Below are 14,988 nucleotides of genomic sequence, written 5' to 3' on the forward strand. Positions count from 1 at the left end.
ATATATTTATTTATTTATTTTATTCATTTATTAATATACTTACAAATTTTGTTCTGACTTTACAAATTCGCCAAACTGTCAACACAGTTAACAATATACAATTTAAAATATATTATATTTAACTAAAAAGTACGTAAGACGGAGAAAGATTGATCGTCTTTGGCTCTTCGGCGTTAATTGGAATGAGCTTAAGTAAAGAAAAAGACAATTCTGTTTATTTTGAAAACTTGATTTTTAATTTCGCTTCTATGAGTCACTTATATAATAATAATAATAATAATAATAATAATAATAATTTATTTATTCACTCCTTTTAAAAAAACAATTTACAGTACGTTAAGTATTCACATTTTAAACAGAAACATATACAAATTAACGTTGGCAGCCGTAATAGTATAAACTGTGATACAGCTGCCTGCGTCTTCCACTGTCAGATATAAGACATAGCAAACATTACGTACATAACAGGTGCAAATATATACGCTTAATGTACAGATATTGACTAAGGTCTTTCAAGTTTACACCCATACACAGCAGCAAAAGATTCAGTAAGACGTAAATGACACGAAGCGGCGTTATTGTGAAAAGTTTTTTCCGCGACGCGCGCATGAGGATTGATGGCAACCTGAAAAAACACAAAATTGCTCTCGTTGTAATATATCACACATGAAGTGAACGTATAGAGTAAACGTAAGAGTAAATGTTCTGAATACATAGATCTATATGTAAAATCGTTATGTTACACTTATCATGAAATATCGAAACCGCTCGACGTATAAAAAGAAATTTGGCAGGAGAGAATGGTTATAATTAGTAGAGGTATTGTGATAGAGTCAGATTAAGGGAATCTAAGGGATCGCAAGTCTAATGAAAGTACGTATATAATTAGAGTAATCTAAGAAAGTTTTGTGATAAATAACACTTCTAAGGGGTGCAATGAGCAGGGATTGAAAGTTTATGTGGTAAGTTAAAGTCAAAAATATGAAACTTTTTTTGGAACTATTGATTTAGAATAAGTAAATACATATTATAGTATTTGTGGAAATTCTATACTTGTAGGTGTACAATAGGGGTTATAGAGTTGTACAGAAACTTTGTAATTTTTATAATAAAAAATAATAATAAGTAAGCACGTTGAAGCAACGGTTGAATTGATAAAAACGATGGTGTTGAGAAGTGAAACAGGGGGGTCATAGAGTAACAACGAAAAAAAAAAGAAACAACAAAAAAAACCTCCTCCTCAAAAAAAAAAAACCTTTAAAAACTATTATAGGTGAAATTCTGAATGGTAAAATAGGAGATTATTTCCTATTACTCAAATGACGCAAAGGAAGACTACTTTTCGCACGATTGTTATATGAACCCTGATCTAGAGCAAGGTCTGCGAGGAGTCTGGTAGTTCTTCACAGTCACGGCACAAACATTGTAAGTAAAATAAATAGATAAATATCTACATAATACACACACGGTCGTCTGTTCCTAAAGTAAGCAACTTAATGCTTGTGTTATAGGTAACAGCCGACTGGTATATAGCTACATTTTTTTTCGATAAACATACTTATGAATAATACATATATAAATATATAAATAAATATTTATATTACACCCAGACTCGGGGTGGGAATGGAACCCACAACCCTCGGAGCAGAAAACAGGGTCACTACAAACTGCGCCAACGGGCTAGTCTTGTGTATTGTTAACAAAGAGATCCTAAATGATTGTTCATATAATATTGAATACTTTAATACTTTTGCACCTCTTTGTAAAGTAATACAATTTTATTTATTAATTTACTCTTTATTATACACCAAAATATAAAAATACAAAATAATAATAATACAGACAATTTAAGAATGTGTAGTACAAGAGGCGGTCTTATGGCTAGTTAGCCATTTCTTCCAGACAACCCGAAATAGTTTTTTAATACTATTTATACAATCAATAAATACGCGAGTGAAGCCGTGGGAAACTGCTACTAATAAGTAAAAACCTCACACTCAATGGACCCACGTTGGATTTACTTCTGTGTGCTGCGACTGGGTTCCAGAAACATATACAACATAATTTAATGTTATTGTAATTACAACCGCCAAGATCACGACAAATGTCATTACTTATACAAATTTGGGCATCGAACCTGTGATCATCATCAGCAACAGCTAGCGCAGTATCAGTGCATCACTCTTAAATATAACTACTAAATATAAAATGTATTTGTTAAAGAAGCAAACATTCACTGACTGTTAAATTCTGATGATTCCCTATTTACAAAACTGCAATATATTTATAAAAAACAAATGTGTATTCAAAACTCCTGTATTTGTACCAGCGTATAGGCAATTTATCCACGCTTCAATTTCATACGATAAAATTTCCATCAGAAAAGGGAAACTAAACTAACGTGTACAAAGATAGAATAAAAATCGGAGTTTACTTTGAAAGTATAATCTCCAGGCGCTACGTCGGTTACATCCACCCACTGGCAGTCGATATTGTACTGGTACACGTCTGAACAGTTCACAGAAACTCCTGGAAGAAAATATATTTATAATAATATACTTATGTGAAATTGTTATAAGGGAAACGATTATTCCTAACTTAAGGTTTTACTTGGCTAATTATATTTGTTTACAATATTTTATTACAATGGCACATCATTTTTTAAGTATGAATCAAGTAAAAATTAATAAAGATTGGAACACTTTGAAAACATGACTTTCTCGTGGATAGAAAACCTCACAAAAAGCAAAGTTATCCTGAATTTAATGTCATATATCAGCCATAAATCAAACACCTTGATCGCCATAATTCTTGCACGAGAACTTTCTTTCAACGCCAGGGAGGCAAGTGTTGTCTTCTAAGCAAAATGACGCCTTATGTCCTTCGGCCACTCGCTTCTTATTGGCATCCAGAACATCAAACGTTGCGAATACTTCCATACTGTGGTAATGCCTGTAAAATTTTTAGAAATGTCTAATTGCTTTTTACCTCTTAATGAACCTTAATTTTTAACTGAGGTAGGGCACAGCAGGAATTTCCTGCTCAAAATATGGAGCAGCCCGACTGGGGTAGTACCTCGACCTTACAGAAGATCACAGCAAAATAATACTGTTTTCAAGCAGTATTGTGTTCCTGTTGGTGATTAAGGTGACCAGAGCTCCTGGGGGGATTGGGAATTGGGTCGGCAACGCGCTTGCGATGCTTCTGGTGTTGCAGGCGTCTATAAGCTACGGTAATCGCTTACCATCAGGTGAGCCGTACGCTTGTTTGTCGACCTAGTGACATAAAAAAAAACATGTGATGAGATTACCGTAACTATTGTGTATACATTTACAATACAATACAATATACATTTGGACATTTATTAGAATTGTTATAAATATGTTTATGTGGTAGGTATTTCTTATAAATCAATCAAGTCATAGATTAGCTTCTTGTAACTACTCTATTCTAGTCCTAGTTAATTCATTACAAGTGATTCAGTCATTTTAGCCTGTAATTTTCCACTGCTTAGGAATCTTTCTTCATGTAAGAGAAAGATAGGAGCTTACTCCACCACGCTGCTCCAATGCGGGTTGGCGGATAAATTCCCTACTATGAGTAACGATCGCTTTAAAATATACACGATAACAACTAAGGCCGACAGCTTAACATTCTCTCCGAGGCACGGTGGGGAGACCCACAAGATCTAACAACCAGCCCGGTAATAAATATTTGTATAAACACAAATTTCCACTCCGAGAGGGAATCAAACCCGCGACCGTCGGTGTTTAGGCGCCGCCGACACAGCACACGCACCTTTACACCAGTTCAGTAAAGTTAACATATTTCAAAAAAAAATTGTATAAAAATTATTATTTTCAGGTATTCAATACAGGATTTAAATGTGCAGAATAAAAGTTACGAAAATACATACATATGGCAAAGATGCCACTGCCACAAATGTTTTGGCAGATAGGGTCTGAATTCAGCGTTACCAATGTTTAATGAAGACGCCGTAAAGCGAAGTAATCTTCGGGTTTCGAACTGCCAGTTAGGGTTTGTGTTTTGAATCTGTTGAAAAAAGGAAAGTCTTAAGAATAATTTTTCTACTAATATTATAATTACCCAAAAAAAAACATATTTTGCTTTTTGTACTGGATTATTAACTATAAAAGTTTAATTAATTTTAATTAATTAATAAATTTAATTAATTAATAAAATAAAATTAATTAATTAGCTTATGTAAACGGTCCCATGATCTATTTAAATAGCTGTTTGCTATCAAACAAAACAAAAACTTAACAAAATGGCATCATCGTCAACGTGATAGCCGAAAAAAAGTCAAGTCAAGTACGCAGTGGGGATAGTTCAAACAATTTCTCGTCAGATTTTGCTTAAATTTAAATGGGACCATAGCGATTCAAGAAGGAAATGCTGCCAGCATTCTTGGCACGATTCCACGCGGACATGATTTATACCAAAACTATATGTAAATGTTTAGTTCTTAAGTTGTGAATTGTAAATATGTGTAATGTTTAGTAAACTATTGTTATACTTTTATAAAAAAAAAATGGGACCATACAACGAGCAACAGCTTTTAAATATCAAAAACTATCATTGAAAGCAATACACGCAGTAAAAAGGTATGAGACACACATTAAAAATACATTCGAATTGAGAATCTCCTCATTTTTTTAAAATTCGTTTGAAATTAGAAAGAACCGAAAAAATTACATGAATTATAGTTTGATATAAAAGTTATGAAAATATTAAGCTACAAATTATATTAACACTCATTTTAAAAGCAGCTTATTCATTATTAATCGTTAAATCTGTTTAAATTTTTAATAAATAAAATCTTATACTATTAAACGAACAATTCTTGTATATATATAATTTTATATATCTATATAATCTGAATCTCGGAAACGGCTCTAACGATTTTCATAAATTTGGTCTGCAGGGGATTTCGGGGGAGATAAATAAATCTAGCTAGGATTCATTTTTAGAAAATGTCGTTTTATCCCTGTTTTTAGGTAATGAAAAAATGGTTACAATATCGTTAGAAGAGGAAGGTAAATTTCTCAGCCATTAATAAAGTTATAATAGCTCATGGGAAATCAGCCGGTCGTGATCGACCGAAAAGTTCATAGTTCAAATCCTCATGTTTCCAAGATCGATTATGATTTTTTCTTTTTTTCTAATTGCACTCGTTATTTTTCATTTAAATAGCCAGTTCATATTTTTTATTATTATGTCGGTAAAAGCGAAAAATATTATTCGTATAATATAATCATTTTTTTTTTCATTATCGACGTTGTTTTATTTGTCATTTCTCTATTTATATAATTTGTCATCAAATTTCGATTTCAACAAAATTCGTGGCGAACATAAGTTGAGAGGGAGATATAAGTTAGTTAGGATAGAAAGAGAGAGATTTACGTTTCGTAAGTTTCACTACAGTCGTGTGGTCTAAAGCACACGTTTTTTTATCACATAAAAACTTTTTTTTTTAAATTTTCTTAAAAATCTTTATCACACACTTATTACTGTAGTACTAACCGAAAGTTTAAATAAAAGCACACAAACCTCATACGCAGATTTGCTCAGACAGTTCTCTTCCATCGCGCATTGCAGTTGATACATCGCTACATCTTGAAGATGAGCAGTATGTTCGATAGCTGAAGTGTCTAGATACAGATCAGCTAGATGCTGAGTGCATACAACAGCAGCCACGTGATCTGGAATAAAATACCAACTGCTTTTACTTTAGTTCTTTTGTATATCTCTACTAATAATTATTATTTATTATAAATGTGAATGTAAGTTTGTTTGTTACGCTTTCGCGCGAAAACTACTTAACCGAGCATTATAATACTTCGTATACATATTCTTGGAGGTATTAGAAGTAACATAGGATACTTTTTTAATAAAACACTTTTTTCGGATTTTATCGCGGTTTATTGTTAACTTTTGATTCCCGACGTTTCGGATACTTTACAGCAACCATGGTCACGGGAGGACTGAGGTGTCAGACGTCCCAACGTTACAAAGTTATTCGAAACTACCCGACATACATCAATATCTTATATAGTCCTATCTACGCAGAATGTGCTAATTGAGTCTTTAATCTGTGGTGAATTATGCTTGGTTTTTGATTTAATTATATTAATAATGGGGTCCCAAGCAGGTGGTAATTGCCAGCCATCTTCTCTATTGAAATTTGGATGTTTTTTAATTTCAATAGCCTCACGGATCATCCTTGGTTGGAATCGGTGTTCTTTTGCGAGGATCTGTGGTTTATCGAATCTAATATAATGGCTAGCTGTGTCTAGACTGTGTTCACAGATTGCAGACTTAGTATAGCGACGATGTTTTAAGTCAGCTATATGTTCTTAAACTTAAAACATCGTCGCTATACTAAGTCTGCAATCTGTGAACACAGTCTAGACACAGCTAGCCATTATATTAGATTCGATAAACCACAGATCCTCGCAAAAGAACACCGATTCCAACCAAGGATGATCCGTGAGGCTATTGAAATTAAAAAACATCCAAATTTCAATAGAGAAGATGGCTGGCAATTACCACCTGCTTGGGACCCCATTATTAATATAATTAAATCAAAAACCAAGCATAATTCACCACAGATTAAAGACTCAATTAGCACATTCTGCGTAGATAGGACTATATAAGATATTGATGTATGTCGGGTAGTTTCGAATAACTTTGTAACGTTGGGACGTCTGACACCTCAGTCCTCCCGTGACCATGGTTGCTGTAAAGTATCCGAAACGTCGGGAATCAAAAGTTAACAATAAACCGCGATAAAATCCGAAAAAAGTGTTTTATTAAATGAGTAAAATTCGCGTAAACATTAGAAAACAATAGGATACTTTTTATTAATAAAAATTCAATGCGAGTGAAGTCGCGGGTAAAAGCTAGTATTCTATAATTTGCGTTGGATGTTTGTTATTTATTTTCTTGTGCATACTCATGTAAGTCGTCGAATCGTAATTTTGTAAATTATTATTATATTATTGTTTGGTAAATTCATTATGGGTAATATGAAACTACATTCAATTCGGAACGAAGACTCGACAAGAAGCTACGCAATTACTCTTTAAAAAAAAACTATCTAATATCGTAAACTAGCAACCCGCCCTGGCTTCGTACGGGTGCAATGCTGATACTAAATAATATAAAATTATTAGTGTTTCTCTACCATATTATATATGTATAGCTATAGATATAAACCTTTCTCTTGAATCACTCTATCTATTAAAAAAACCGCATCAAAATCCGTTGCGAAGTTTTAAAGATCTAAGCCTACATAGGGACAGACAGCGGGAATCTACTTTGACTTATACTATGTAGTGATAAAACAAAAATAATCTATATTATTTAGGCAATAAAATTCTTATTTAATATGGGTTGCAACTTCCATAATTTATTTTAAATATCCATAACTTTCACCCGGCGACATTGTTTACTTGATCATTAATCAAGGATCCAACCTCACGACCCAGCTTGTTTGACACCGCGACTGCTAAGCAGTTTGTAAAGTTACTGCCGAAAATACATTTTGTGGTCGTGTAGTGTCACTGTTACAGGAATGTTTTATCGACTCAAAACTTTTGTACACAGGTATTTAGGTCACATTTAACCGACTTTAAAAAGGAAGATCTCCATGCGCCTGTATTTTTTTGTGTGTTAAAAGGAGTTTAATAAATTGATTATATGTACTTTTATTTTAATATGACTAGTGTTACCTCATAACTTTTAACTGAGTGAACCAATTTCGATGATTCTTTGTACTGTTTGAGTTAATGGGTATTTAATTGACTTATACTTTACGTTGTATTACTTGTTGAGAAAATTGAAGTCGGTTTTTTTCGTTCGCGAGCAAACACAATTACAGACAACAAACTAATATAACTAAGATAATGAACTCTATCAAGTACAGCAAAACATTAGGAGAGAGAAAGTTTTTACTCATCATAGAATCAATATAGAATATAATGCATTACGCTATGAATCATAATAGCAAAAGAGTAGGCATAAAAATATTTATATGCAAGCAAAATCGTGATGTGAGTCGCGCTCTCAGCATTTTAATATCTTCTATATATTTGTACCGTAGTTTTGGCTACCAAGAAACTGGTAGTTGATTTGCTAAACAATCTAGACAAATCAATGGCTTGATTTATATGGAAATCAGATAACCGCTATCAAGCATAAATCGTTTATAGTCTAACGCATAAATTATATACCTATCTATCTACCGATAGGGTCTTTGTGAACTTTTAGATTAAACATGGAACTTAATACAACGATTCATGAATATTATTCGATCTTATTTCATGAAAATATCATCACATCAACCGCTGGACACAGGCCTCCACAAGTTTGAGCCAAAAATGGCGTGAACTCAAGTGTTTTGCCCATGAACACATGAAACACATGAAAATGTAGTAATATTTATTTTTAGGACAACTAACAAAACAAACACTAATACAGATTATACAAAAATGTTTACAATAATTTGCTGAGTGTTGTTTTATTTGCAAGTTGTCACGGCGTGGTTAAGGACAGTTCCATCTAAGTAGTAATTATTTTATTAATATAATATAGTTATGTTTTTTATAACATGAAGGTAACAAGCGTCCGGCCTGCCTGGTGGTTAATGGCTACCGTAGCTACCTGCAACAACAGAAGCATCACAGGCGCGTTGCTGACCCCCCGATCCTCCCCAGGAGCCCTACTCGCCACACAAACACAACTCTGGTTGAAAGCAATATTATTCGGTTGTGATTTTCTGTAATGTTCTGGTGCTTACCCAGACGGGCTGCTCCAAATTTGGAGCAAGATATTTCCTACTATGCCCTACCTCATTAAATTTTAATGTTACGTATAATTCTGTTCTCCTATTACCAGTCAGGGGAAGTGAATTCCACCTTAAAAACAACACATATTGTATGTAAAGTAACACGTGGTTCAATAAGTCCAAAAAAAGGTCTTTTTTATAAAATTAATTTATATTCATCAACATAGTCTCCTCCAAGAGCGATACAGTCCCTCCAACGCTTTTCTAACTTTTCTTTCCCATGTGTGTAGAACGATTTGTCTTTGGCTTCAAAATAAGCCTCCGTTGCTGCGATAACTTCACTATTTGAGTCAAATTTCTTACCCTGAAGCATTTTTTTGAGGTCTGCAAACAGCCAGTAATCACTGGGGGCCAAGTCTGGCGAATAAGGGGGATGAGGAAGCAATTCGAAGCCCAATTCGTTAATTTTGGCCATCGTTCTAACGGACTTGTGACAAGGCGCGTTGTCCTGGTGAAACATCACTTTCTTATTGTTCATGTGAGGCCGTTTATCCGCAATTTCGTACTTCAATCGCTCTAATAAGCACATGTAATAGTCACTATTTATATTTTGCCCCTTTTCAAGGTAGTCGATGAAAAGTATTCCATGCGCATCCCAAAATATAGACGCCATAACCTTACCGGCCGATTTCTTTGGACGCTTCGGGCGGCTTTCACCAGCCGCTCTCCACTCCGCTGCCTGCCGATTGGATTCCGGAGTGAAATGGTATATCCAGGTTTCATCCATTGTTATATACCGACGTAAAAAATCCTTTTTATTATGATTCATCAGCGCCAAACATCGCTCTGAATCATTGATACGTTGTTCCTTTTGATTAGTTGTAAGCAAACGCGGCACCCACTTAGAAAAAAGCTTTTTCATGGCCAAATTTTTATGTAAAATAGTGAAAACACTACCAGCTGAAATCTTCACTATCTCTACTATCTCTCGAACTTTTACCTTCCGATCTTCCAATACGATTTTGAGGACTTGGTTAATATTTTGTTGAGTCACTGCTTTATTTGGACGACCTGAGCGTTCCCCATCATTGGTGTTCATGCGACCGCGTTTGAAGTCGGCATACCACCGACAAATGGTTGCTTTAGAGGGAGCTGATCCTGCATAACATTTTATAAGCCATTGCTGTGCTTCAACGGTATTTTTTCCCATTAAAAAACAATGTTTTATCAACACGCGAAACTCGTTTTTTTCCATTGTATCGAAATTACAACCGTAGCGTCACTTAAATGTTTCAAAATCAATAATTGTATGGTTCCATTTTTAAAAAATTGACAAATATTCTTGTATTGATAGCCAGTACTTTTTAAAAATCAAAAGAGTTTTTAATATATGCGCCATTTCCAGGTTAGTCTCGGGACTTATTGAACGATCTAGTAGTAGAAAAAAAAAAATTCAAATACAAGTAATTATTAACCAGAAATTGCTACTCAAATTTAAATTTAGACGCTAAAACCTCATTAGATTGATAATCTATATTATATGACTTTCTGTACGTACCAATTATAGAAATTGGACAGAAATGTTATTTATATAGCTTTTATTAAAATTTCATTCCACGCTATTACCAAAAAAGTCTAGAAAGTCAACGAAGTATCTAAGTAAAGTAACTTACCAAGTTCACCAGGACAAGTGACATCTCCCAAATCTTGATGTTTGCACATAAAAAGGTTTGTTTCATTTCCTGCACATTGTACTCCGCTCAATATTATCTTGGAATTTCCAAAATAATCTGTTTGTAATGCCTGTTCGGCAAACCCGAGGGCTAAGTGATGGCAAATTACAGATGCTTCATAGAGTGTCCAGCCGTCTGGACATATACTTCCCCAAATGCCATTATGGTAAATCTGTAAAACAAAGTCGTTTGATATCAAGATTTATAACTATGGTAAGTGTCATTTTAATTTTACCGTACTATTTATCAACACACTAAGAAGTTTAATAAAAAAGTTTATCACTTCAGTCTATGGCAGTCCACTACTGAACATAAGCCTCCCCAAGTTCGCGCCTGACATCCCGGTTTTCCGCAATCCTCATCCAGCCTACACCGGCAATCTTACGTAGATCGTCGGTCCAACGGGCCGGAGGACGTCCCACACTGCGTTTGCCAAGACGCGGTCTCCACTCCAGACCCGTCTGCTCCAACGGTCATCGGTCCTGTGACACAGATGACCAGCCCACTGCCACTTCAACTTGCTAATTCTGTGGGCTATGTCGGTTACTTTCGTTCTCTCGCGGATAGTCTCATTTTTAATCCTATCTTTGAGAGAAACCCCAAGCATAGCCCGTTCCATTGCACGTTGAGAAACTTTAAACTTGTGGACCAGTCCCTTCGTCAGTGTCCACGTCCCGGCTCCGTATGTTAACACAGGAAGGACGCATAGCTCGAAGACTTTTCATCATCATCGTCATCATCATTACAGCCTATACAGTCCACTGCTGGACATAGACCTCCACAAGTTTACGCCAAAAATAACGTGAACTCATGTGTTTTGCCCATAGTTACCACACTGGGCAGGCAGGTTGGTGACCTCAGGGCTGGCTTTGTCGCACCAAAGACGCTACTGCCCGTCTTCGGCCTATGTATTTCAAAGCCAGCAGTTGGATTATTATCCCATCATCGGTCGGCTTTTTAAGTTCCAAGGTGGGAGTGGAACGGTGTCATCCCTTACTCGCCTCTTACGCCATTCACGGGAAGAAAGGGGGTGGCTATATTCTTTACTTCCATAACCACACAGCGTACCAAACTTACTCTTCAGATTTCTTCTTTTTTAAGTGTATTGCCAACTAGCAAAGTTCAGCAGTTCTGCATAGTTTTTACTAGGCTGAACGCTTAGCAAGTAGTATATAAAGAACTTTTATATTTTTACAAGACTTACACATATATATGCTATATAATAACTAGTGAGGTAGAGCACAGCAGGAAATATCATCCTCAATAAGTGGAGCAACCCGACTGGGGATGTACCTCGACCTTATAGAAGATCACAACTAAATAATACTGCTTTCAAGCAGTGTTGTGTTCCTGTGGTCAGTAAAGTGACCAGAGCTCCTGAGGTGGATTGGCTGTAGGGACGACAACGCGCTTGTAATACTGCGGTATTGCAAGCGTCTAAAGACTACGGTAATCGCTTACCTTCAGGTTAGCCGTATGTTTGTTTGCCAACCCAATTGTATAATTTAAAATAAACATGTTTAAAACATGCTCACCTCGATTCGGCCTTCATTAACACTTCTACCTCCAACAAGTCTTAAGCTGGCTCTTCTTATATCAATAGCTTCATCTAGACGTTTATTTGATTTTCTTTTAATATTAACTGGTACAGTCTCAAAAATATTGTTACAAATAACCCCAGCCGCTTCACCTGGTTCACAATCAGATATACCCCAGCCAGTAAAAGTACATTGAGATAAATATTTTTCATTCCCTTCACACACTACATCATCCATCCAATATTTTTCTGTAAAAATTAGTGAATATATAATTTAGTTCATTAAATTTTATATAAAGTTTTATAACTGTGTTTTTTTTTTACAGATATATGATACGTTATGATGTGATATGTTATGAAATATCAATTATTACTCGTACATCAAATATTTTAATTCGTCATTTACATAAGTGAACAAATTATTGAAAAGTAAATACAAAAATTGCATTCTTAACCTTTTCGATTTAGAGGATGAAAAAGGAATTACGTGTAATTTTAATATCATATAATATCGATTTATATTTAGATTTTTTTTTAAATAATAAATAAATTTTATTAAACATTATAGGTACATATTTACAATTTACAACTTAAGAACTAAATATTTACAGATAAACTATTTAGTTAAAATATTTATTTTAGAAATCTAAATGGAGTTTCCATTACAAAATTTGCTATATATTTTTATAATAAAATTAACAAAGTGTATATAAAAAAAATAATTTACCGATAGCCTCTCCAAACTGACCACCGTGTGTAGCAATACCAGTTCGATTAAAAGCACCACATACCACTTGAGCAGCAGCATTGTCCCAAGAGTCATCACATATTGCACCCCATCGTCCAGCATGGTAAATGTACACATTACCTAGAAATAAAAAAATTACTTTACCTATTACTTCCTTCTCATAAAATAAGCTTAAGCGCAAAGTTACCCTATATTCTAAATGCCATGGATATTATCGTACCACTATCTTTAATAGTCACTAAGATAAAAAGACATGCTAAGAACACTTTTTCTGTAGACCTAATAATAATGTTCCCTTTTTTCGTTTAGGAGATCATATTCCTATTTAGAATATAAAAAAATATTCTCACCTTCAAATGTATCCGATCCTCCAAGGAGCTTAACTCTTGCTTCTAAATTTCTCTGTTTATTCAGAAGTCTTTGTATAAAGGCCGCGCGTGAAGCCCGTTCATTCTCACTCAAGTCTCTAGAGAATATTACGGCAAACTGTATAGAAATAATAAGAATCCTTCGAAACATTATATCCTTTAACTTCGTATATGTTTTCTAATAAAATTAATTATAATAGAAATATTAATACATCGGTTGTGATTTAGCTTTGTCCGAATTTTTTCTCTACAGTACTACTTATACAAATACCATTAAAGATCGTCTTATGCTTTTACTTTAAATGCTAAATTTACCATAATATTAAGTTTCTTATCAATTGATTTTGTATCGCAAATAAGGGACTAACGGTTTTCTTGGTACGGCGACACCAAGACAACTAAATATGTAGAGGCGTTTTTAATGAAGTGCATTATTCTAGTTCAATGTCAATAATATTGGTTGTGACGATGGTGTGTGATAATTTTAAGGGGAATATCATTTACGATGAAAGTTATTCGACAAAAATTTAATGACAAGAAACGTATATGATATTTAAGTCACTACATAACTTTCTGCGTTATAAAAATTAACTGGATCTAGCTAGCTATATTTCTTGATTTGTGGTCTCACGAATGGGTTTCGTTATTTAGGTAAAGTTAATCTTAGACGTCAGGGATTGGGATAAATTTTGAAGTGACCTGTCAACATGTAACTCTCTCAACAAGTACTTACTAAATAATGAAGTGACTGACTATATTACAGCCAACTGGTGGAATAACTATTTAATAAGCTATCCATTTTATTGAATAAGGCCATTAAATAAACACAATTTTGTTTTAAAATTAAAAAAGTATTTAAAACTGTTATAACTGAGGTAGGATACAGCAGAATCTGGGGCAGTTCGTCTAGGACCTTCCTCAGTTGGGCTACCTTGACCCTATTATAGAAGATCACAGCTGAAAATAGTGGACAGCAGTGAACTGTGCAGGCTGAAGTGAATCCGCTGTAAAGCTTAACTATTGTTTCTCTATTATGACGTCGATTCTTTTCTTTTTTTTTTTTCGTTTATTAATCGTTTCATGTTACGTTTTTAATTTTCTAAATCCATTCTATTCCAACTAAAATTTGATTTGACCGTAAACCTGTCACTGTCTGTATATATGTATTGATATTTTGTTATTAAAAAAGTGTATGTACATAAAAGTGAATGGCAGAAAATTTAACTTCAACCTTACCAACAGTTATATCTCTGGAGTAAAGTTGTTGAGATGAATTCGCCGATTTAGACAGTACGCATATAATATAGATAGAATACCTGTTAAAAATGAACGAAAAAAAAGGTACCTAAAAATAACTATCCATGCAATATTTATTGAACAACTTTTTTATTCATGTATTATAAAAATATATATTTTTTTTTTTATAAATATAATTAGATCGGCAAGCACGTGTACGGTTCACCTGATTGAGTACAATGACCTTAGCTTATAGACGCCTGCTACACCAGAACTGTAGCAAGTGCGTTGCCGAAATTCGGAGGTATTGTAACCCTCCCCAAGAGCTCTTGCCACCGACTTACCGCAGGAACACAACGCTGCCTGAGAGCAGTATTATTTAGCTGTAATCTTCTGTAACGTGAGATATTTCCTGCTGGTTCCTATCTCAATAAAACCTTAAGCTTCTTAGAAACTAGAATAAATCTCACGGTCATGTTTAATATTTTAAAAGGACAAACATACTTTATATATAATTTTCGCATTATATTATATATATTAAAATAATTAACGTAAAA

The 14,988-nt window shown here is 34.2% G+C and overlaps 1 protein-coding gene across 1 annotated transcript; it reads right to left on the minus strand.

Moving 5' to 3' along the window:
- On the minus strand, nucleotides 1-13,346 carry LOC123665085 (lysyl oxidase homolog 2). The gene is made up of 10 exons (XM_045599432.1): nucleotides 13,178-13,346; nucleotides 12,807-12,947; nucleotides 12,078-12,328; nucleotides 10,483-10,714; nucleotides 5,572-5,723; nucleotides 3,917-4,053; nucleotides 2,795-2,952; nucleotides 2,435-2,529; nucleotides 479-625; nucleotides 1-261 (listed from the first exon to the last, which is right to left on the minus strand). The coding sequence occupies exons 1-9, from the start codon at nucleotides 13,344-13,346 to the stop codon at nucleotides 503-505; spliced, it is 1,458 nt and encodes a 485-aa protein (XP_045455388.1). The 3' UTR covers nucleotides 1-261; nucleotides 479-502.
- Between the last annotated feature and the right edge of the window lie 1,642 nt (nucleotides 13,347-14,988).

Source organism: Melitaea cinxia, chromosome 23, assembly GCF_905220565.1.
Source record: "Melitaea cinxia chromosome 23, ilMelCinx1.1, whole genome shotgun sequence".
Classification (NCBI taxonomy): Eukaryota; Metazoa; Arthropoda; class Insecta; order Lepidoptera; family Nymphalidae; genus Melitaea; species Melitaea cinxia.